The sequence below is a fragment of the Halichoeres trimaculatus genome, unplaced genomic scaffold (genome assembly GCF_033239565.1).
Source record: "Halichoeres trimaculatus isolate MK-OKI-2021-1 unplaced genomic scaffold, fHalTri1.1 fHalTri1_scaffold_21, whole genome shotgun sequence".
NCBI classification, from domain to species: domain Eukaryota; kingdom Metazoa; phylum Chordata; class Actinopteri; order Labriformes; family Labridae; genus Halichoeres; species Halichoeres trimaculatus.
In genome coordinates this window covers 21,612,576-21,636,754 of record NW_027437199.1, presented here as the reverse complement: position 1 = coordinate 21,636,754, position 24,179 = coordinate 21,612,576, and the positions used below count along the sequence as shown (strand labels likewise).

General features: G+C 40.1%; 1 protein-coding gene across 1 annotated transcript; it reads right to left on the bottom strand.

Annotated features, from left to right (window-relative positions):
• Nucleotides 1-992: 992 nt before the first annotated feature.
• ano6 (anoctamin 6) lies at nt 993-23,865 on the bottom strand. Its single transcript, XM_074698260.1, has 20 exons — nt 23,602-23,865; nt 18,182-18,252; nt 17,661-17,789; nt 14,274-14,339; nt 13,909-14,196; nt 13,715-13,828; nt 13,525-13,640; nt 13,260-13,394; nt 13,052-13,157; nt 11,245-11,305; nt 9,256-9,401; nt 9,069-9,146; nt 8,610-8,838; nt 8,350-8,519; nt 8,164-8,261; nt 7,901-8,031; nt 4,685-4,890; nt 4,397-4,593; nt 4,192-4,297; nt 993-4,110 (listed from the first exon to the last, which is right to left on the bottom strand). Exons 1-20 carry the CDS (start codon nt 23,693-23,695, stop codon nt 3,886-3,888), a joined length of 2,766 nt encoding a protein of 921 aa, XP_074554361.1. The 5' UTR covers nt 23,696-23,865; the 3' UTR covers nt 993-3,885.
• Between the last annotated feature and the right edge of the window lie 314 nt (nt 23,866-24,179).

Sequence of the window (24,179 nt, the reverse complement as noted above, 5' to 3'; positions counted from 1 at the left end):
CATTTTGACACATTTATCAGTGTGAAAGGTTGTTTACACAGATTAACTTGTTTTTGTGATATAACCTATTACTTTATTTCTAAACTTGACTCTGTAAAATTTAGTCTATGCCGATTTATTTTATACTGTTTATTTTGTTCAATTTGATTGTGTGAACTTATGTTATTCTATGCACTCACTTTAATTTAACTTGTGTGCTTTATTTCACACTTTGTTCTTATGTTATACGCCTCTACTGATGCAGGAAGAAAATTTCCCCCAGGATATCAATAAAGTCCTATAGCTCCTATCTTTTATTCCATATCCTGTATCAACTAGCTTACATTATTGTATATTATCTTTATTAAAATCTTCTTTCCTTATCCTCTTGTGCCCTGTGAACTCTTATCTTTGGGTTCTTGTGTTTTTTTTTTTACATAAAAAAACTACAATGTTCTGAAGTTAAGCCACAGACTTGGGTCCATGATGCCTGTAGCTTGGCTGTGTCAGCTGATCAAATGTTGTCATCCCTGAAAGAGTTCTGAAAAAGTTGGAAAAGAAGATACAAGTGTCCTTGCTGATCTTATGAAATAACCAGTTCTTCTGGTTGGTTATTTCCCCACTGACTTTATAGACTGTGACTGTGTTCAGAACATGCTCTCTGGCAGGAGGTCGAGCAGCATTTCTATTGTTTAACACACGACTTAAAACAAGCCCTGTAGTATCCCTGCCTTGCTTAATAATGTTTTACTTACTAATTTCATGACATATAGCCATATTTGAACTTTTATTTTTATGCTACGGTGTCTTTTTGTGTGCTTTTGTAGCTGCAAGTTGTTTGAATCCTCATCCCTTCTGTGCTGATGCATAATTAAAGTCACAGCATAAACCTGGTTCATACAAAAGGTGAATCATATGCAGGTAAAGGCATTGAGGAGGTTAAGTAAGATAAAGAAAACATTTTAGAAAAAAATATTGACTTCAGTTACAAAAGAAAAACATGACCCATAAAAACAGTTTATTAAGAATTTTATACATCAAAGAATATAAAACAGATAAGCACTGTCAGATACTGCTGGAATATGGAAATATGGTTATGGTACCATCATTTAGATCACTAAGTCAGAGAATATACAGCAGAGGTATTGATCTAAGATTTCAGCATTGACACAGGAAGAGATAGGATCAATGTACAGTGGTCAGTACATGCTGATGAAACACAGATAATACTCACATCAACATCTTCACAGGGACAAATCGAAAGCTTTCCAACAAAGGCAACAGAGAAACTACAGAGTTAAGGGAGCAATCAGTTTCCAATCGTTCCTTAAGCTTGTAAACTTTAAACATGGCATCAGCTCAATATTTGTAGTTTCTCTTGTAACTCCTAGCATGTCCTTACTTGTGTAACCGAGCAAGAAGAGTAAAGCCCCCATCTTGATTGCTATCACTATGTTATCATTGCATTGAAAAGTGCTGCAATCTTGTCTATGATAATACTGATTCTTCATAACAGCATTCACTTGAGGCAATTGTTGGGCACTGGTGTGAAGCAACATGTACAGGATGAGACAGTGCAGGGCTGCGATTACCAAGCTATAATGTTATCAAGTCAGAGAACAGGAAGACTGTTCAGCTAAACTTTATGAGATACAAAAAGGAAAAGCTCTGCATGATATTTCTGGTGCTGTCACATATTGCACATTTCACCAGTGATGGGAAAAGCAGCTCTTTTCGGTGTACTGAATCATTGAAATCAGTTTAGTAAAGAGGTTAATTAAAAAGATTCATTCAGTGCTTCTCCAGCTCTGCCAGTGTCAGAGTTTAATCGGCTGAAACATGGTTGTTAAGTTCTGGTGGTGGATAAAAAGACAATGAGCTGAGAATTAAGTGGGACAAAGATACAGTTTGCAAACTGGAAGCTGCTAAAACAACAATTTCCTGTTCTATTTACTATGTTCAGTACATAAATCATTCACTGGCTGAGTGACTGAGGCCCCGTTTACATGACGCGGAAAACGGTCAATTCCGCAAACATTTCGTTGCGTTTTGGCCCTCCGTTTAGATGAGACCACGTTGCGTTTTCAGTGAAAACGCAATCTTTTGAAAACGCTCTCCAGAGTGGAAAGATCTGCATCCGCTCCTCCATCCAGCCTCGTGTAAACACAGAGCAGAGCGTTTCAGGGTGAAACGCTGATGTCACCACATGCGCACTTGTAGTTTCAGGTGGAGGCTGGGCGCTCAGCCACATTTCCAGTTGAGCCATTCCGGTCCATTAGGTGGCGGTAATGGGTGTCATGGTTGGATTGCCGACTGTCTCACACAACAAAACGGCAGAAAAAGAAAGAACAGAAGAGGAGACTTCTCCTCCTGGAGTAGGAACGCGGATCGATTTCACGCCGTCCTCATGCAAACGCGGGTGGCTTTTGGAAACGCAAAGGAAGAATCGTTGCGGGAGTCTCCGTGTAAACGGGGCCTGAGAGAAGAAGAAAGCTTGAAGGCAGAGCTGGCACTCAGTACGACATTCAGTGAGTGATTTGTGTTGAATCTCCTGTTCAGAACATTCAGTTAACAACTGACTGACTGACTGACTGAGCTTGGGTATGCAAGACTGTGAGTCCCTAGCTTTGAGCCCCGTTTCTACCAAGTGGTTCAGTTCAGTTTGTCTCGGCAAGCTTTTTATGGCGTTTCCGCTGACTAATCCTGGGTCAGGCCCCCAGAATTACCCGTACCGTCCCACTTTTTGGGACCCTTCCATTAAGGTGCCCGACATACCAATCCGACCCCAGAAGGTGGAACTACAACACTGCAGTCAGTTGATTGGTGGAAAGAGTCGTCACTTCCTGTGTGACAGCGGCTGCTGTATTTCTCCTGGCGGCACAGTCTTCTCTGAAACAAAGCTTGATTGTCCTTTGTAACAAAGAGCCACATGCTGATCACATAGAAGGCAAATTGCTGGATGTCTTCCATTGTTGCTCTTAGCTTACTTTGTCACATGTTTTGTTAGCGTGGTACACTGACACGTGCTGCTATGGTGTCACACTTTTACATAGCTGATGCAGCTATCGGCAACCAGCTTACGCGTCGCCTACCAAGAAGGGCTGCGGAAATGCAAACCGAAATCTAGTATTTGCTACTTCTTCGATTTTGGGGACGTGAGAGGGAGCTGCAGGGGTGGACTTCAATGACAGGGCTCTCTACCAACTCCGTCCGGCTGCTTCAGTCATTACTTATCACTGACATGAAAGGGAGTGGTGGGGCAGGTTGGGGTGACTCTTTCGGTCTTGAGAGGTACACAAGACGGAGGTTGAGAAATCAACAAATCTTTCCAGTAAGTGATTTGGTTCAGTTTTTTTCACCCCGATGATTCGGATCACTATATTTCACCAACACAGGTTTGAAGCAGTTCATCTGATCCATCTTTCTGACATCAATAAGCGCTTCCATCCTGAGCTGAGGTGAAGCACCAGACTTTCAGATTCTGCAGTGCGTCGATTTGTCGTTTCCGTGCTCCCTCCAGCAAAATGTTGGTTGTGTCCTTACCAGATTTGACAGCCTTGCTTCTGTTTTTCTCTAATACTGAAACCAGGCTTTAAAAAGGAAGACAGTCTTACCTAGTTTCACTGAGGAAAAAGAAACTTTTAGTGGTGATAAAGGGCGGATGTACAGTTCCCTTTAAGGTTTGATGAGTCCAGAGACGACAGTGGTTTTTCCTTTCTTTGCTGCACAACATCTACGTAGAATAAAACCTTCTTTCAGGTCTGAATCACTGGCTCTTGAAAAGGAATCTGAAAGGAATCTGCAAACACTGGTTTGTCATGTAACAGTTTCACACGTGAGTTTCTCCGTTTTATGGCAGATTTACTGAAACTCTCATCTCTCTCTTTCAGTGCTTCTCGTCTAAAATCAGAAATCTAAGGAGAGCTCCAGGTCGTCCTTCGCCTCTGTCATCTCCATGTCCTTCACAGTCTTGTCTATTGCTGGTTTCAAACGTTTGGTCACCAGCTTCAGGTTGGTCTCGTGGAGGATCACCTGGGTCAGGTATTTCTCTCGTTTGATCTGCTCTTTGACGGCGTACGGGACGTCAGGGATCACGTAGGACAGGATGAATTTGGTAAGATAAACAATGTGCTGCGAGGAGAGAAGAACGACTCTGTGAATACTTCAGACATTTTTATGTGAATAGGAGATTTCTGGTTGTGTCGCTCTCACCTCTACAACGATTATAAAAGCCATTTTGGCAGCAATCACATGCCAGTAGTAGACGGTGAACTCATACTCCCTGGGATGCCCGGGAGGATACCGGAAATCTCGATACCTGAAGAAAAGTTTGTAAATGTTTCAGAATTCAAACAAAATCCACTAACAGCTGATCATTTCTTAGACTCTCTGCTGGAAATGAAATGAATGCCTGTACCTGCATGTGGTGATGTTGTACTGCGCACTCAGGGGCCGGCTATGGTCAGAGAAATCGCTGGTGTTGAATATAGACAGAGAGGTGTTGATGTAACCCTTCATGGTGTGGTTCCCATATTCTTGGTATGGGTACACAGAGAAGGACCAGTAGTAGACCAGGCGTGGAATCATGTCTGATGTGAAAGCAATGATCATGGCCTGTTGAGACACCAGGAGGATGAGTAAACACATGAAAGCAGGAAATATCAAAGATTTGACATTGTTTACATCAGAAGAAGAAGTAGCTCACATTTGTTGCTACAGCCAGAATAGCCACGCCTTGAAGGATGGGCTGCCAGGCCCCGATGTCCTGCGCTTTTTCTGGCATGATGCGACGAAACTGGGTCGTAATTTTCCAAGCATCAACCCGAATCTCAAACAAGTTGTTGACCAGAGCCAGGACAGGAGCCAGAGGGAAGGAGGCCACGAAGAGGGTGACGAAGCCAAACTGGATAACTACGATCAAAAACACGCAGGTTTAAGAAAAAAGAGTAAAGGGTGACACCAAAAATTTAGGATGAAATATTCAATGATTTATTAAATGATAACATTATGTCTAATTGTATTTTTTTCACTCAGGTGAACTAAGACATGTGTACATGTCATGTGGGTTCATTTCAATCCACATAGAAGCGTTTGTGACATTAGTACTTCCTTTGCTACCCAAAATTAATTCTGGTTTTAACAAGTCATTTTCAGGATAGGAATATATAGTCACTACTTCAACACGGCATGAACATACATGTTAACATTGTGCCTCAAAGCAAAATCTGCTCAAAAACTGAATTCTCCCGCAAATATGAAGGTTTTTCAAAAAGTAACACAAGAATTACTTTTCATAGTACGAATTACATTTATGAAAGAGTATTCTGTTACTAATTCAATTACTTTTTTGGGAAAGTAACAAGTATTTATTAGTAATTACTTTTTTAAAGTTATTTGCCCAACACTGAACTTCACTGACTTCAACAGAAAGTTTATAAACACCGGGGATTTGGATCAGAAGAAGGGCTAAGGGGGGAAAGACAGAATCTCATGACTGAAAGCCGGAAGGATCAAGAGATTGATGTGGAACAAGAAAAGGAGAAGTGTCTGAGGAGTTGCAGCCAGAGTTGGAGTAGGAAGGGCGACTGTCAGGAGATTCAGGCTCAAGACCGGAGCCAAAGCTCGCCATAGGAGGACAGTGCAGGTGCGTCATCCTGAATTTTTGCTGGGTCACTCTTTAGTGTCAAAGACCACTCAGGACTCAGCAAATCTCTGCACAACTTTTAAAAAAAAAAACTTACAATCTGGTATCAGAGTAGCACAAAATTATTTTATCCAGTGGCATGCCAGACTTTTTGAAGGGCAAGAGTGAAAAGGAACAAAAAGCACATTCAGTTTATCACGTTTTAACCAATCAAGGGGCAGGTGAGTGTGTTCTGCCAACTCAAAGGGCACTTCAGCATACGTTTGGCTTCCATCCATTTTCTGTACCCCTTATTCTGTTTAGAGTCGCGGATGGCTGGAGTCTATCCCAGCTGTCATTGGGCGAGAGGCGGGGTACACCCTGAACTGGTCGCCAGTCAGTCACAGGGCTGACACAGAGACAGACAACCATTCCCTCACACACTCACTCCAACGGACAATTTAAAGTGATCAAGTAACCTGGTGAGCATGATCTTGGGCTGCGGGAGGAAGTTGGAGTACCCGGAGAGAACCCATGCATGCACGGGGAGAACATGCAAACTCCACACCGAAAGGCCCACTGGCCGAGGTGGGGATTTGAACCAGTGACCTTCTTGCTATGAGGCTGTAGCGCTAACTGTTGCGCCACCGTGCAACGTTTTGGCTCCTAAGAGGGAACTTAGGGAACCTGAGTGCATGTTGTTCATCAACACCCCTCCCATTGCACACCATGAGATGTTTACTTCTACAAAGTCGTTAAAGACCATAAAGACCACTAATTCACTTATTCTTAAAACCATACGTCATTTTTCCATCAGCCAGAAAGAGAAAAAAAAGTCCATCCCTCCCTGATTTATTTTTAACAACTTTTTATGTAGGAATAAATATAAAAAAAACGATGAAATCAGCTGTAATATCATTTTAAAGCCTTACAAATTTTGGCTCATAATAAGTGGACCCTGAAATCTCTCCCTGAGTTCTGCTTTTCTTTTTTAATTGGTATAGGAGTGCAGATCACCTAGTGTTTTTTAGTGTATTTTTCCTTTGCTAAATTTTAATAATGTTTCATTTACCTTTAATTTAACTTATGTGTGATTGTATTTTTCCTGTATCTTCAACACTGATTTATGTTAAATACTTAACCTGGCAACCTCGTTGCATATTCATAACTAAAATGTTAATATGTACCCATGGTTTGTTATGTACATTAAAAACAAAGGTAAAACTATTCTTTAGCTGTAGTTCTGCTTACTGAAACTGAAAACCAGAGCAGCATACTACAAAACAGACTCAATAGAACGGTCAGACGACATAGTACATGCAAAAGCAGGAGGTAGTACGTTTACATGTAGTATGTAGTAGGGGGTTTGGAAACTAGAGATACGCGAATATTGATTTTTCTGAGCCGATACCGATTATTTGTAGTGAAGGAGGCAGATAACAGATATTTGAAGCCGATATTAGATTGCAATCAAAGTGCAAATATTGGTGTCAAAGTTTTAAACAATACAAACTCCAACACTTAACTTCATTCAAATACCTTTAAGCATGAGTGCTCCCAGGCTCAGCACCATGTTTTATAAGATTTAATGAAAACTTAATAAATAAATATAAAGCTAAAGTTTTCTACAGTAAATAAAGTTTTCCAAAATTTTAATGTAACTGCAATAACTGTAATAACTGCACTGCTGATTGGCTGTTTTCAAAAGCCATAGCTCTGCTAGTAACCAATCAGATGGTACTGTGGGTGGGACAGTGCTGGGGACTGTGTGGTGACTGCAGACAGTGGAGCGGCTGCATCAGAGCCACAACCCAGTTTTACATTTGTTTCTTATCGATCGTCAGATTAAAAGAAAGGCCAATGACGATATGCCTCAAAATGCCGATTATCAGCTCCGATAGTCGGCCTGGCCGATAATCAGTCTACCCCTATTGGAAACAACTGAAGAGTCTGGCTAAAGATTTAGAGCCATGCTGAGATGGGGCACTAGGAGTCTTTCACAGGCAGAGTGTAGTGGGTGATAAGGAGTGTAGACCTGGATGAGGGACTTCAGGTGGGCAGGAATTCATTGGCATGCTAGCTCTGTTAGCAATGCAGCAGTTAGCTTTCTCAGAGTGATGTTAACATTTCGTATCATCAAACCACTGCTGAATGTCAGAGCTACATCGTGTGTGTGTGTGGTGTAACCTGTTTGTTTGAAAGAGATACCTAAGTTTATGAGGAGTAAACCCCGGCTGTATAATTACTATGATAGCAGCTTGTGCAACAAGTTCCAGGTGCAGGTCACCTCCTTCTTACCCATCTCCAGATACTCGTAGAAGAGTCCCAGTTTGGAAATAGCTTGGAGCCGGTAGTCTTGCTCCCAGCGAGGAATCATCTTCTCGGGGTCCACTCGGGTGCAATAGCGGGAAATTAAATTCTTTAACCACCTGTGGAGGGATGAAGCGGTGAAAACAGTGGCAGTGATGTAGCTTGGAAATAAAGAGCTGACAGTCAGAGGGTTTAAGCGTTTTCTTTTTGTTTATCTGACTGATAATGGGCCATAGATTCTGACTTCTTACGGTAGCAAGACCTCTTGGATGTTGTTCCAGATCGCTTTTCCACCCATTATAATTGAGAGCTGTGTGGTCAGCTCAATCAGACAACCACCAGGATCACACTGCAGGAAATAAAAGACAAACAAAGCATGAGATGAGTTAAAAACAAGAAGGAAATTGATCTAACACCACTAAGTGGATCATTTGTACCTCCTCGTTCCGGTATTTTCCCAGGAGATAAACAGGCTGTCCAGGATAGCCGACCACCTTCCCTTTGGCGAAGGCGATGTAGAAACAGGAGGAGTAGTAGTTGACGAACTGAAACAGGAACATCTTCAGAGTCAAGCTGTTCTCGTAGTCCGTCTTGGTCCGAGGAAGCTCTGTTGTTAAAGAGAAGAAAATGTTTTTGATTAAACCAAGTGTCAAAAAATAAAAGCAAAAACTTAAGGAACCAGTAAAATTCAACGCACCAAAATCAGTGATCCAGATGGCAACACGCTCATACAAAATATTCAGAGTCATGATCACAACGAAGCTGATGAGCGAGGCTGTGACGGCCGTGGCCATCTGAGGAGTCACATACTCCTTCAGTGGTTCAAGCTCTTTCAGATCTTGAGCTCTGAGTTTCGCTGAGAAGGCAAAAAATGCAGCCAGGCGGTAGACGATGATGGCCACGATGGACGCCAAGATCAACAGGATCTGACGGAGGAATTCAAGCAAAAAGAGGAAAGAAAATCAAGATTTAAGGTTGATCGCACCCTTTTTTCCATCTTGAATTATTTCAACTTAGATTCCCCTCTGAAAGAAATCTCTACAGGATTGTGGACAAATGTTTTCACAAACAGATTTAGAAATTGTTTGCAAATTTTAACATTGTAAGGAAACATCCACATGTGTATTTGATGAAGAAACGTGTAAATTGCTATTACCCAGAATAAGACTGTGCTTATTCCTATCGACACTCGAACACATCTTCCACAAGTGGTATAAGGAACTTTTTCTTTGACCTAAGTAACAAACACAACAACCAGATACAGGACGTTCATGATAGAGAACACAGTTTTGTGGGTATGAAATACAGGATGCCATTAAAACACATCTGTGTGCGCGTTTTACCCCAGTGACAGGATTTTTCCTCTCGTAGATACACTTGGCTTCGTACTCTGGACGTGGAGGCTCTTCCTGCTCCAGGAACTCCACAGTGTCCCACTCGTACTCCAGCTCCGCCTGGTAACGCTTCCAAAACTCCAGGAACAAAGTGACTGCAGCCAGGAAATAAGCAAGAGCGGAGAATTAACAATGACAGCAAACATGTGGAAGAAGAAAATTAAAGTTACGCAGAAGAAGACACAAGTCTATGCACGTGTTGACGTCTTATTTGAGTAAATAATGTCTTATTTAGCTTAACATGAGCTTCATTCACCTGACAAGTCTGGAAAAATGTCTCATTCCAATATATTAAAAGGAATAATAACACCTGAATTACTTGCAAGAGTAAAAAATATGTACCAATGGAGTAGGAAAGAAAATATTAAGTTTCTTTTACTAAGACCTCATTCATGACAGAATTTAACATCTTGAATTTTTTCTAGACTTGTCAGCTGAATGTGGCTCATATTTATTATAAACAACTAAACTAGGGATGTCCCGATCAGGTTTTTTTGCCCCCGAGTCTGAGTCATTGCCGAGGCCCAATCCGATACTTCTACTCTGATACATTGCAGTACCAGCTTTTATATCCTGCCACATTACAGCATTCAACCAATAGTGTCACTATTTTGATTGTGTCTCATCACATGATCTGATTGGAACATCCCTAAACTAAACGTAAACTCTTGCTTTCTTGATTTCATTTATAGCAGTGGAGAAAGGTCTAGCTGCAGACCTCAGCCTCCACCATCAGCCCCCGAAATGTCTCAATTTATTACAATTGGACCAGAAACATTAACATTTCATTACCATAGACTGTATAAAACATGGACGTAGTCTCCCTGATGTCACCTGTTTGTTTCTGAAACAGAACATGAAGCAAATCAGCTATTGCTGCCATATTGGGAGTGGTAAGGGCTTCGCATACAGCCATGGGGCACCCTTTAGTAACGTGACCCGAGCTGTGCCTCTGACTGGGCGAGCTCGCAACCTTATATCCTCCAAACTGCTGAATTAGAAAAAAATTCATCCCTGTGCAGTGTGTGCTAATTGTAAACTTAGCGATTTAGACAGGAGACGTTTTTTGATCCAGGCTGTAAATAGGTTAATTTCTGCTTTGAAAACTACTTTTTTGGCTTGGTGTGTATGGGACTTCCTGTACTTGTGGAGTCAGCCTCAAGTGGACACTCAAGAAACAGCAGATTTTAGCACTTCAGTGTTGTGCCATATCTTGAGACCGGAGGTTGCTGCTTGTTGCTGCTTCTTTATTACACAGAGAAAAAACAGTGGGTGACTACTCTGTAAAAGGTTTAAACTACAATCTTAATATGCTTTAAATAATGATGATGAAATAATAAAAAGCTTTTTTAAAAAAAAAAAAATACTGTCACACCGAAGAGACGATCTCCTGTTTTTGACTAAATTAAGGACTGGAGTGTGTGAATAAGACAAAGTATTCAATGCACTATACATAAATTACTAAGATGCTAGACTAGAAGTGACTTCCTGATTTTGCTTTTAAATAAACTGCTGCTACATAGTACATAAGCACAGGAACAATGTAAATTTATAAACTATAAAAAGGGATGGGAAAGATTGAAATTCTTCATCTTATTTCCAACCTGATGGTGGTGGTTTAGGTCTGCAGGATAGGCATACCTGTCAAGTTTTGGATTTGAAATGAGGTAAATTTTCTAGCATTTGCTGTGACACCTAGGTATAAAGGTAATATAGGATCGTCTCCTGCTATGAGGACAGGGGCTCGAAAGGTGAGGTCTGCAGCCAGACTCTCTTCTGCAGTGTACATCTCTATGTCTTTATCAGTAAACATATGCCAACAGTGATGAGGACTCTTGTGACATGTTTGAGGATGAAAAATAATGTGTGTCCACAAATTTTGTGGAAGAGTTTTTTAAATATGAAACCCTCCCCTTTGGTTAACGGTAAAGAACTCACCCCAGATGGACATGAAAACTGCAAACACCAGCGTCCCAAAGTTATCAAATATACAAAGTTTCTGAAAGAAGAGGAAGCCAGAGAAACACAGGGGTTAATTTACAGCTGTATCCTGCTTTTGTGTGAGTCACTTTAAAAAACATCCATTACTGTGCCACAGGGAGTAATCACGGGTTCACACGTGTAAGTATACACTCAGTTTAACCTGCAGTGGGCTGTGCAGTTTGCACCATCACTGACTGATCATTCAGAATCCACTGCTGTGGCCTGAGCAACATTTAGGGAACAGAACCAGACCTTTAAACATATCAGAGCTGGATGTAGTCAGTCTGTTCAGACACTGGTCATACCAGACCAAATCAGGCCAGAGTCTCAAACCCCAGAGGGGAACTGAAATAAGAACAGACATTTTGTTTTTTGGAACAAGTTCAGCTATGCATGAGAAAGAGAGAGAATGTTCTTTCTCCTGTTTTTTTATTAGTTACACATTTTTTAAACGATTTTGAACTGTATACACCACTGATTCCCAACCTGTGGGCCGTGAAGGTTTTTCCAAAGTACTACAAGTTTTTTTCTTTCTTTTTTTGGAGGGTGGGGATACAATAGAAGAATGTTGTAAATGTTAAAACTCGGTTACGTTTTAACTAATATTGTAAATTTTCAAAAATTTTTTTTGTTTTGTTTTTCCATTAAAGTGATACTCCAGGATAGAACAAGTTGGGTCCTATCACAAGGTTTAGGGCAGAAATTACCCCTACAGCAGTGTTTTTGTGCAGCAGAAGCCCAGAGCACTCGCACCAAACACTCCTTCCCTGCTCCTCTGCTGGTTTCCTCTGCACTCAGACGGGGCCATTTTTTACTTGACCAAAAACACAAATAAACGGACTCCCACTGAAAAAATCTGATATCGGTCTGCATTCACGCTTTATTTAGAGAATTATCAGTGTGTTACTTTCACACAAAAACCCTGTTAAATAAGGCTCTAGTTCTCATCGTGTCTCTTCGTCCTACGTCCTACTTTATCCACTGTCCTCTCCTGTCTGACTAAAGGCACTGAAATGCCCAAAAAATAACTTAAAAAAATTAAATGTGGGCCCTGGGTTGAAAAAGGTAGGGAACCCCTGGTGTACATGTTTCTTGAAAATCTCAAACTCTTTTGTCAATAATTTATTAATAAAAGTAATTTGATCTCAAATTAAAATCTACAAATATGTTTTATGTCTAAGTTTATAGAAAGTAAGCCTCTGCTCCAAATATATTTGCTTCTCTTTACAGAGAGAATATTATGTTTTCCTATATTTCAAACAAGGACATAAAGTAACAGCGTTGGATGATCAGGCCAAACATTCAGATTTTCATAGGTTTTATTCATTCCTGGATTAATTCTACAGAGAACACAAGATTTTTTACGAGATCTTCACGAGACTTCTTAAAATGATTAGATCATCACACAAGGATCGCCTAACTGTGCCTAAAACACCAGGGTCTGCCATAGCTCCGCCCCTGACAGGCCCCCAGAGGGCTGGCCAATCAGAAGGAAGGGGGTTTGTGGAGCCTTAAAGACACAGTAGCTTAAAAAAAGTGTTCCAGACAGAGGCTGAAATAATATTTTTCTAAATCACCGGTGAGAGGACAATGGGATTTTCTTGAGCTAAAAATCATGTGAAGCTACTACGGTGGCACCTGAGGGACAGAATAAAGAGTTTTAAAAAAAGCCCAATGCCCCTTCTTTAAGGGATACAAGTTCAGCAGATTATCTTTTGAGTTGCAAGTTGAGCAACATGAGAAGGAAGGTAATAGAACTCACTTTTGAAGCTTCACAGGTGCTGTTCAACCTCCAGTATTTGCACTCTCTGTCACACTGTGGGCACATGATGATTTCCCCTCCGATTTTAGGGTCACACACTTCTTGGCTGCAAAATAACACACACAATCGAAACAATCTTTAGCAGGAGAAGATGTACTCTGACAGGTAATGAGTGGGAAAATGAATGGGACTGTTTGGGATTGTGTACCTCCATGTACTCGTTTCTTGAGTCTTGTATCCGTAAATAAAACAACCCAGGCCCACCACTGCGGCCAGAGCGAGCATGATGGTGTAGAAACCCAACCAGGCGAAGTAAATACCAATCTTCTCCCCATAATACTTCCTGTGGAGAGAAACCATTGTTTTGTGAACAATGCCCATGAAAAAAACATCTGCAAGGTCAAACATGAAGGACTGAGTCACTCCTGTGCTGGGGGTGATTTGTTATGAAGTAAACAGAAGGTTGTGTTCACCTGATGAGGTCCAGAGGTTGCATTTTGTAAAAGCTTTTGGGATGAGCCCATTCTTCATAGAGCAGGTATCTCTCGTTGGGGCAGCCCTCTTCTTTGGACTTGACGTTGAACCTGCACTGAAATAGCAAACAGGAAATAACATGAGGAGTTTTGTGACTTTCAGCATGACAGTGTTTTATCCCATACTTACATCATGGAGGGGGTAGGCAGCTTTGTACACGCCACCATCCAGCAGTTTGGTGATGCCGAACTTCTTCATGCTCCCTCGGATTTCATACGGGGCACGACTCAGGATGTAATACGCCTGAAAACGGAAATATTTCCTTAAATTTCTGTGTTTTTTTTCTATTTGTACAAGAGTTTAAGCTAGAGAAAGGAATGTACCATCCTGCTCCGCATAGAGGGAGTAAAGAAGATGTCTCTGTCCTTCACATAGAAATAATCGAGCCGGTCTTTCTCAAAAGGGGCGGTGAAGAACTCAGTCTCCTTCCCGATCAGGTTCTCATTGGGGTAGAAGTACTTAGTGATGAAGGAGAAATAGCGCCACGGGGAGGGCTGGGAGGAGAGGTCATTGGGCTGGATGGGAAGCTTGATGTGCAGGACCTCGGCGTAGGTGCAGAGGACGTCCCACGGCATGTGGACTTTGACAAACATGAGCTTATCATCGATAACCTGCAGAACACACAGAGAAAACAAGTTAAGAAGCATAAAACAAACTACAAAACAGGAGCTGGAGAAGTTACACTCACTGATTTTGTCGACTCTAGCTCCACTCCCATCTTCATCAGGCTGGCTTCAAAATACTCTCTCCGTCTCTGCAGAGAAGAACGACACGAGAGAATGACACTTTAAGATGCTTCAGTTGGACTTTTCATGCCTCTTTAGTCTTTATTTCAGATATTCGTTAGTACTGTTGCTTCCAAAGAATCTCAATTTGCTTTTATTCAAAGCACATTGCACAGTGTGCAGCTTGTTTGCTCAGTCACCGTTCATTTCCATACCGTAGGTTTTATTTACACTGCACATAGTGGCAAAGAATGACGACACCTCATGCGAGTCAGAGCAGGTTTTTGTTGGTTGCGTGCCATCAAATAAGACATGACAGTTAGCTGAGTCCTGGATTCAGCGGAAGACATTCAACTTTTCTGAACTCAAACATTTAAAAACATCATTCTACTAGACTGGAGTGTTTGAGCTTCATTCTTCAGGGAGTGACAACAAACGATGTGCAGTTAGAGTCACTTTAAACCAAAATAAATACTGAAAACATGTCACGATTTTGAGTGAGTAACAGGTATGCGTGTATCAAATTGAATGCTGAACGATTTTAGTAAATAATCTAATTGCGATTTTTTGGGGCAAATAGTGCGATTGCGATTTCGCATGCGATTTTTGTGGGGGGACGTTTTGTCTTCTGCATTTTTTACTAAACACAAGCGATAAATTATTCTTCAGTATGACCAACACAACAAAGTATACTGTCAACATATAAACAATTCTTTCATGTAGGCCAGGCCTACATGTTATGATGAAATGAGATGAATTGATGCATGAGTTGATGTATGAAATGATACAAATAACATATCTTTATTTAACAGTCACAACAACAACTATAAACACAGTGGAATATTGACTGATTGATTTAACCTAAAGTCTTGTTGACGTGTAATATAACTATCATCAATTACATCTAATAAAATCATTCTGTTACATTGGGATGTCGGTTGAAATTCGATTAATTGCTCAGCCTTAAAGGGGACATATCATGCTTGTTTCTCCTTTTCGCTATGCCAGTCTAGGATGCCTGTAAAGCATTTCTGCCCTCAGTACAAGTCATTTAGTTCCTTCATTGCCCCACAATAGCGTTCTCAATATCCTCAGTTTAGGCCATTCTGAAGATCTCGTTGAAACACTCCGTTTGGAGAATGAACCTCCAGTAACCTCGCAACGTCACAGCCCTTTGTGCTCTGATTAGTCAGTTCTATCAGAGGGGCGGAGGGGGTAGAGCCAGGGGGCGGTTTTTGCAGCATGGCAGTATTTACAAAATTGCCATATTAGATGGGGCAGACCGAGCAAGTTTGCTGTTTGCCAAAACTTCACTGTCAGGCATTGATAGCACTAATAAAATGGCAGAGTGTAGGATACGTCCTTTTGTATTGGACCCCAAGTCAGACCCGGACGGTTCTGCAGCTCAGGAGGAAGAAAATCCACCTGGACACAGGTCATCTCAGGACGCTTCAGTGTGGTGAGTCAAACCGGTACTGTAACATGTATAGTTCATACTTTGGTTGGTGGTGGGTGTATCCCTCGGTGGCGGTTGTGTGACTAACTGACATCACAGAGGAGGAGCTGCTTTATCAGATTACTCCAATAAAAAGAAAGGATCCTCGTGTCGTCACGAAGGTAAAAATCTTGCGGCCAGATGGCAATGACCTATTTTCAGAGGCATCAAATCTCGTTCTAGGATATCAGAAAAAATACAATATCTCATTTTTAAAAAATTCAGGGGGTGAAAGGTCTTGTTTTCAAATTTATTATATTATATGTAAGTCCCCTTTAATTTAGCTGTTTCAAGAGAACACTTCTGACATTCAGCCGACAAAAAGGCCTTCATAGTTTAAGTTAGATAAAAGTCTTACAGCTGAAGGGAGTAACTCCCGTAGACTGTTTTACCTCAAATCCCACATGGGATTTTGTTTTCTCTAGGATGATGATGAATGAGGAGTTGCACAAACGGTGATGAGGTTGAGGAGTGTTTCATTAACGCCCACTGGACTTTTAATACTGCTTCACGTGTTTTTATTTTGTTATATTCTTTACTTTTCTCATATCTTTTTTTCTTTTTATCTTACCTTTTTTATTAAGTATTTTCTAAAGTATATAGCTTCTACTTCTGTATCATTTAAGTAGGTGCTTGTCTCACTTTATTTCCTTGTTAAGTGTTAGCACCAATACACCAAGTCAAATTCATTGTATGTGCAAATTTACTTAGCAATAAAACCTGATTCTGATTTGCTCTGGTTTGTAAAATCGCTCCTAGCCTGAAGTTTAAAGAATTGTCTAAAACCGGCTCATCAGCTTGCACGCATGAGCCTCTATTTGTTGTCATGCAACACGAATAACAGCATTTCCTTCATGCATTCACCTGCGCTGAAAAACAACAAGTTAGACTTTATATTATGCAGGATGAGGCAATGATTACAACACCGTTAAAGGTTCGGTGTTTAAATTACACAACTCTCTGGGTAAAGCTCTTAAGTGAGAGGCTGGCAGCAAACACACAGCTCCTAGTTTTGTCTGTTTCATGTCTCGTTCATGTCAGTTTGTGCTCAGATCTGAATCGTTTAAGTATATGATGTTCCAAACATCTTTGGCACCTTAAATATCCGTCTGAGCATTAAATATCCGGCTGCTTAAACAAACCAGGAGCGGCTGTTTGCGTTTGGGATTCACTTCTCAATCACACATAGTCTCCTTGTTTGTTCTGTGAGGATTTCTACGCTTGAAGGAAATCTTGAAGAAAAGCGTACATTCCCACTGAAGAGACTCATCGTGACCAGACCGACCCGACTTGACTTTTTTTTTTCTAATAAATGTTTTAGTCACTATGGAGTAATGCAAAACTCCCCCTCAGGGCACTAAGGCCAGCAGCTGTGCTGAACAATCCCTCATTGAAAAATGGAGATGAATAAACATGATGTACAGCAGAAGGAACTAAAGAAAACAATGTTTGCTCAGTTCCTCTGTGCCCGGATAATAAAAGAGTTCTTTGGAGAGTCAAACAATGAGGCTGTACAGTAATTATAAACTCCTTTAACAAATACGCAAGAGTCAATACGGTTGGAATGTGTAATAAAACTTATAAAACATAATAAGAAAAAGCTTTTTGCTTCCAGTTTTTCAAAGATTTCTCAGTTTTTGGTGAGAAAAATGCGACTTCTTTAATGAAAAATTGTACATTTTTCATGAAAACAGCTTATTTTCTACTACATCTGGCTTCAAAACACTGTAAAATTTAATATTAACTGATAAATTTTATGATACTGTCATGAAATCCCCTTTTCTATCTGTTCTTAACTGTCTAACTGCAAAAACTTCTGAAGTGATCAAATAGTTTTACTGTATTAATGACCCACCTTCCGCCTCTGAAACTGGTGCCTCTTATCAAAATCCTTCTTATCCTCATCCTCATAGACCAGGATGAAGTCGATCCTCCTGACGCCGTCATTGAAGAACAAAGAGTCGGGTTTGTCGTTAAACTCTGCCTGAGGGGAAAAGAAAAGCTCATCAGGTAACTCCACAGCCTGATACTCGTACTCCTCTTCCTCCATGATGTCGTACATGATGAAAAGAACAGGCCTGTCTGTGTATGCGTATGTGTGTGTGTGTGTGTGTCCAGCCTGTGCGCAGAAACTTCTAAATAATACCGACCTTGACCAGCCTATTTAGCATGTGATGTGGGCAAATGCAGGAGAAGTGGGAAGAGTCAATAAACACTGAGACACCCGCCCTTCATGCCGCCCTCTCTTTCACTCCACACAATCAGGCTTCTGACACCACTGGGAGTTATCACAGCTCTTACAACATAATGTAAGTACTGAGTTTATTCTGTATGTTTAGTTTTGTAACTCACGTCAAGGTTACTGTGTTTACTCACCAGCTGTGCTTTAGCAACTTCTGTTCCTTCTTTGATACTGTGATAGGTTGGTAAGAACTCCTCAGGGTACACTGGGAAACACAGGAAAAAACACATTAAGAGTCTTACAGACAGAAAAAAAAACCTGATACTGACTTTTTAGTTTTTAAGGGTTGCAAAGGAAAAATACTGATGACTTGAGTTTTATCTTACATGTGAAGCTACTCCCTTATTGTGTCTTCAGCCGTTAGTCCAACTGAAGAATATCACTTCACTGACAAGGCTGTTGTTCAAACATAAGCAGCAACTTGATGAACCTGTAGTTCTAATGATGTCTTAGTATAAACACTGTGTATGATCTTATTAAGCTTTTTTTGACAGCCATAAGACTGTATTTAACACCAAACAATCTCACAGGATTTCAAATAATGGGTTAATTGCTGCTTAAATGACAAACTGAGGTCAGCCAACGTCTGTTTGTTAGTAGTGTACGCAGTGGAGCCACCTGCTACCTGTTTAGTCACCTGAGGCTAGGGGGAAAAAAAGTACAGTACATCCAGAAAGTTCTCACAGCGCTTCACTTTTTCCACATTTAATGTTACAGCCTCATTAAGAAAAGAATAAATTCTTTCCTCAAAATTCTAAAAACAAGACCCCATACCGACAATGTGAAAAATATTTTTTGAATTTTTGGCAAATTTATTAAAAATAAAACCTTTCAGAAATCACGTGTCCATAAGTATTTACAGCCAGTAAAATGATTTCTTTTTTTTACAAAAAATATTAATTTTAATAAAAAGTAACGTTCAAAGATGTATTTTGAGGGTAAGAGGTAAATATAGAAATAAAAAACAAACATATATTTTATGTTTCTGTTATATCTAGTCACTTAAATCCTACAATGGTTGGCAAAAAACTTGTACGCTAAATTTGCATTTTCAGAGAGATAAATATGTGGTTCTCTCCTGAAGCTCAAAGTTGAGCTCAGATTCATCCTGTTTCTACCAATTACCCTCGAGATGTTCCCACAGCTTTACTGGAGTCCAACTGTGGTTAATTCTGTTGATTGGATCTGATTTGAAAAAGCCCACAGGTGACGTTGCATGTCAGACCAATAGACTGTATAATAAGTGGACGCAGTGTCCCCAATGTCACCAATCTGTTTCTGGTTTTTGAAGCAAATTGACTGGAGTGGCCATACTGGGAGTTGGGCAAGCTTCAAGTCTCTGCATTGACAGCTACATTGTCAGTCACGTGAGCTGAGCTGTGCCTCTGAGTTAGGAAAAAAACTTCAGCCCTTGTACAGTGTGTGCTGATAGTAAAAATAGCCATTCAGACCTAAGACGTTTTTTGTACCAGGCTGTAAATATTATTATTTCTGCTGTGAAAATGGCATTTTTTGGTTTGTTGACTTCCAACACAGTACTTCTGGAGTTAGCCTCAATCGAACACTCAGGAAACAGCAGATTTTAGCACTTCAGTGTTGTGCCATATCTTTAGACCAGGAGTTGCAGCTTGGTGAGAGCAAAAACTAAGCATAAAGTCAAAGGAACTGTCTGTAGACCTCCTAGACAGGCATGAATCAGAAGGTGCCAATGAGCCCAGTGGCGTCCATCATCTGTAAATGGAAGAAGTTCAGAACTACCAGGACTCTTCCTTAAGCTGAACACCCATCTATACTCAGCAGTAGGGCTTAAGTCAGAGAGAAGACCAAGAACCTGATGGCCACTCTTTCAGAGCTCCAGCAGTCCTCTGTGGAGAGAGGAGAACTTTCCAGAAAGAAAATTATCTCTGCTGCAACCCACCAATCAGGCTTGTATAATATAGTGGCCTAACAGAAGCTGCTTCTTAGTCAGAGGCACATTGCAGCCCACCTGGAGTTGGTTGAAAGGTCCCTGAAGAACTCTCAGACCACAAGAAAGAAAATTCTTTGGTCTGACGAGACAAAGATTGAACTCTTTGGTGTGAATGCCAGGTGTCAAGTTGGGAGGAAATCAGGAGCCACTCATCACCTGCACAATACCATTCTACAGTAAAGCATGGTGGTGTCGGCATCATGCTGTGGGGATGTTTTCAGCAGCAGGTACTGGGAGACCAGTCAGGATTGAGGAAAAGATGAATGCAGCAGTGTACCGAGACATCCAGGATGAAAACATACTATAGAGTGCTTTTCGTCTTAGACTGGGGAAACTTTTTTTTACATTGTCATTATGAAGCATTGTGTGTAGAATTTTTAAGAGAAAAAATGTAATAAGGCAGTAACATTAACAAAATGTTAAAAAAGTGAAAAGGAAATATTTAACAAAAAATACAATTTTAAATAAAAAGTGCTGTTCATATGTGTATTTTGAGGATAAGAGGTAAATATAGAAATAAAAAACACAAACATAAATGTAATTCTTCTGCCATATCTAGACATTTAGATCCTACAATGGTTGGCAAAAACTCATATGCTAAATTAGCATTTTTAGAGAGATTGAAAATCATGTCACTCTCTCCTGAACATTTGTTACAGTTTTACTGCAATTTAACTGAAACAGTGTCACAGTAAAGCAACCAGATAAAACTTATCTAGAAGGCCTCATCATTTAGAGCAAAAAAGCTCTGGTTTGACTCAATGTTTAGCTTTCCAAATGCTAAACGACATAGCAAGAACATGAAAAAATAAAATGAAAGCAGTAAAAACAGTTTTAAAAAACATTGTTCAGACTTGCTTTTCCAAAAATAGTTGAGCCCCTACGTTTTTGTCAATCTTCATATTTTTTGTAACTATTTTCATTAAGCTAGCAGCAATCAGCTTGCCAAGCTTTGGGTTAGCATAAATTTAACCACCTTGTTAAAATTTATGCCTCACTTATGTGTTTGAACAAACTCTGACAAAGCTAATGACATTTTCAATATCCTTAAGTGTCAGTTTGCAGCTAATTAGCCACTTGTAGCACACTCACACACTAAACTCATACACAAAACATCTGAAATACTTTTTCTCTCTAAACATGAGTACCTTAAGACGTTAGTGTTAGCAGTTAGCTTACATTGTTGCTATGCTCTGACCCTATTTTCTTCTATTTAACATCACTTAGCTAGCATAGCTATGGGTTAGTTTCATTTTTTTTATTCAGAAAAAAAATGACAAAGCTAATGACACTCTCTGTATCCTTTAGTTTCATCTTGTTGCTGCTTAGCAAGTGATAGCATGCTTACACATCAAATCTAGATAAAAACAAATGAAATACTTTCCCCTTAAATATGAGTTACTTAACATGTTGGTGTTGCTGCTATGCCTGAGCTCCATGTCATGGCTACTGACTGTTTTTTTCTGACTTTACTCGCACTACCTTGGATTTTTGACTGGTACCTCTGAGGTGCTACATGTATGAACAGCTTGTTACTTATTCACCTGAAACACACAGAGTTTGAAGCTACTCCAGGTGCAAGCTTGTCCTATTATACACCATGCAGTTTTTCTTCTGTGGTTCCCTGCTTTCTCTTATACCACAATAATATACAACTCCCAGGAAAAAGGAAATACATCATCACATTGGCCTTTGAAAATATGTAGGCCGACAGTGGTGTTTCCCCATCTGCAGGATTCCCACCACTGTCATGTAATGTGGAAATTCTGTAGTTTCCATATAAAAGAGACCGTGACATATCTAACTGAAGACAGATGTTGTTTTCCAAACACTGCCCTTAGTAACACACTGGGAAACTTCAATGTGGGAGCAGTCTTAAAATAATCAAATAATGCCTTCCTTCTGTAGCGCCCTTCACAAGCCTAACAGTCTGCACCCTTACAGGGTGTTAGGATTTAGACCTTACACATGCCAGCAACGAGTAATAAGTAAGCCGCTAATCCTTAATAACTGTTCCTTTAGGCTACAGTTATTTTCATGCTAGCTTATTAATGACTTCCTGTACTCTGAAAGTCAGGCTTTTAAATAACTGACCAATCTTAGTGGAGAAAAATGTTGAACGAAGGATTCTAAGGCTAAATGTTTTATCAAGTTTCATTACAACACTACGAAACCTCTTAGTTACTATTACTAAACATTTTCAACCCTCAGTGAGTCAGTGTGTATGAATCTTCTAAAAAGCATGTTGAGTCTGTGCCCACAACTGTCTGCAGTGAAAAATCAGCCGCAATCCGCCCACCCGACTTCCTCTCCAGAGAATGCCTTCCTTCACAACACACCCCAAAACAACACCGGACCAAACAAACACAGAAAGTAATCCTAATAGAAACAGCTATGATGGGCTGTTTTTTAATGTTAGGTATGAATGTTGATATCATTTTAGTTGCTCTCAAATTGATGCACAGCAGCCATGTTGCTGCATGATAAAAACTTTTATGACAGTTTGTTGATAAAAAGTTCCACCCTCAAAAGTTGGATTAGTCTGTTTTTCTGAAGTATTTTCATGAATAATTCATAACAAAGGGTTAAACACTCCAACAAAAAGGGGGCATTTTGGTATTCCCTGTTATGATGTAGTGTAAAATGTATCAGTTATTTCTGTACAGTTAAAACCCATAAATTATGTTTAAATGGCAGTTTTTAAGTTTTGCAAAAGGACATTGTCTTTCAAGGAATTTTAAGTAAACCGTGCTGCTCATAAAGTTTCTTTCTGACAGGCTTAGAAAAACATGCATGTATTTTTAAAGCTGCACAGTAACATACTCTGCTTTAGGTTTTGCTGCATTGTGAAGTTGACTCAAGGTTCCAGTTTGAAATTTTAGGAATGTAAGAAATGCAAAACAATAACACAGTGTGGAAAGATGGCATCATCTGCAGTATCTGTTGTTGTAGTCTCTTATGGCGGCAAACCAGACTTCAGTACATTAACAGGAATATATGTTTGATTTTTTAGGTTTTTTGAACTGGTGGCAGCTCATTATTTACATATCTGGTAACCAGTTATAGTGATGTGAGCTTTTTCCCTCTTGAAAAAGTGTGGGCCACACCCCCCATTGGAGTGCATCATGTGCCATGTGGATGATCTGGATGTTATAAAAACTATTGCTAATTTTATAATTATATTTTACAATTGCTCATTATTAACAGTACTATTTATATTAGATTTAGCTTTGAAAAGCTGTGCCAGGTGAAGCAATGGCAGGATTTTTCTTATCTTGTAAAATAGCTTACTTATGCAACAGTATGAGTAAAGGTTAGAAAAAAAATAAACTCAATGTAAAAAGATTGTTTGTCATCCTAGCACTTTTAAAAGTTTTAAAGTAAAGATAATGAGCCCATTGTGACATCGCTGTCAAAGTACAGATGGATGAATTGAGCTACTGCTTCATTTTACAGATAACCTGACTGACATACTTCAAGTACACAGCTTTTCTACAAGTTTTCCGAGTCAGTAAAGTAAAGTCTAGACAGCAGGGCATGACCCACTTCTCAACTTCAAACAATGGTAGGGACACTTCTTCTTACCCACGTCATCCTCTATCATGCCCATTTCCATTTCAGCCTCCATCTCCTCTGTCTCTGTCATGGACTCCATCTCACAAATGTCGTTGGCGCTCATAGCCCTTATCGCACGGATTAAGTCACATAACCGGGAGGAACAATGTGCCAGATATCCTGGAAGCTTGCTATTTACTGCAGTGCACAGTCCCGTCCTTTGCGCATTCTTACTTTATTTCTCAACATCACGCAGACACACAAAGCAGTGTTCAAGTTGTGACTTGTAAGAAATCAAAGGGTGGGGTTGAAGGAGGAGGAGGAGGCTGTAGAAGTTCGGCCACATTTGACAGATCAAGACACGCCCCCTCCACATTGTAAAAAGTTTGTCTGTCTGAAAAACACAAGTTGCATCCAGCAGCACTGCGGAGGATGTATACAAGAAAAGAAAAAGACACTGGTTTATGTTGCTTTCAGTATGATTCCAGCATCCCTACAGCTTTATGTTTTTTTTTTTTTTTTTTTTTTTTTTTTTTTTTTTTTTTTTTTTTTTTGTATTTGTAGGGTTTGGCATGAACGTCATTGCGTCATTTTATAGACGTAACAGC

Bases quoted from the DNA above. Each gene is read 5' to 3' on its own strand.
- ano6 (XM_074698260.1), bottom strand. From the start codon at position 23,695: ATGAGCGCCAACGACATTTGTGAGATGGAGTCCATGACAGAGACAGAG. The intron at 17,790-18,181 runs GTGAGTAAACAC...TTTTCCCCTCAG, and splicing joins AAGTTGCTAAAGCACAGCTG to GCAGAGTTTAACGACAAACC. The intron at 4,111-4,191 runs GTGAGAGCGACA...CTCTCCTCGCAG, and splicing joins CTTTTATAATCGTTGTAGAG to CACATTGTTTATCTTACCAA.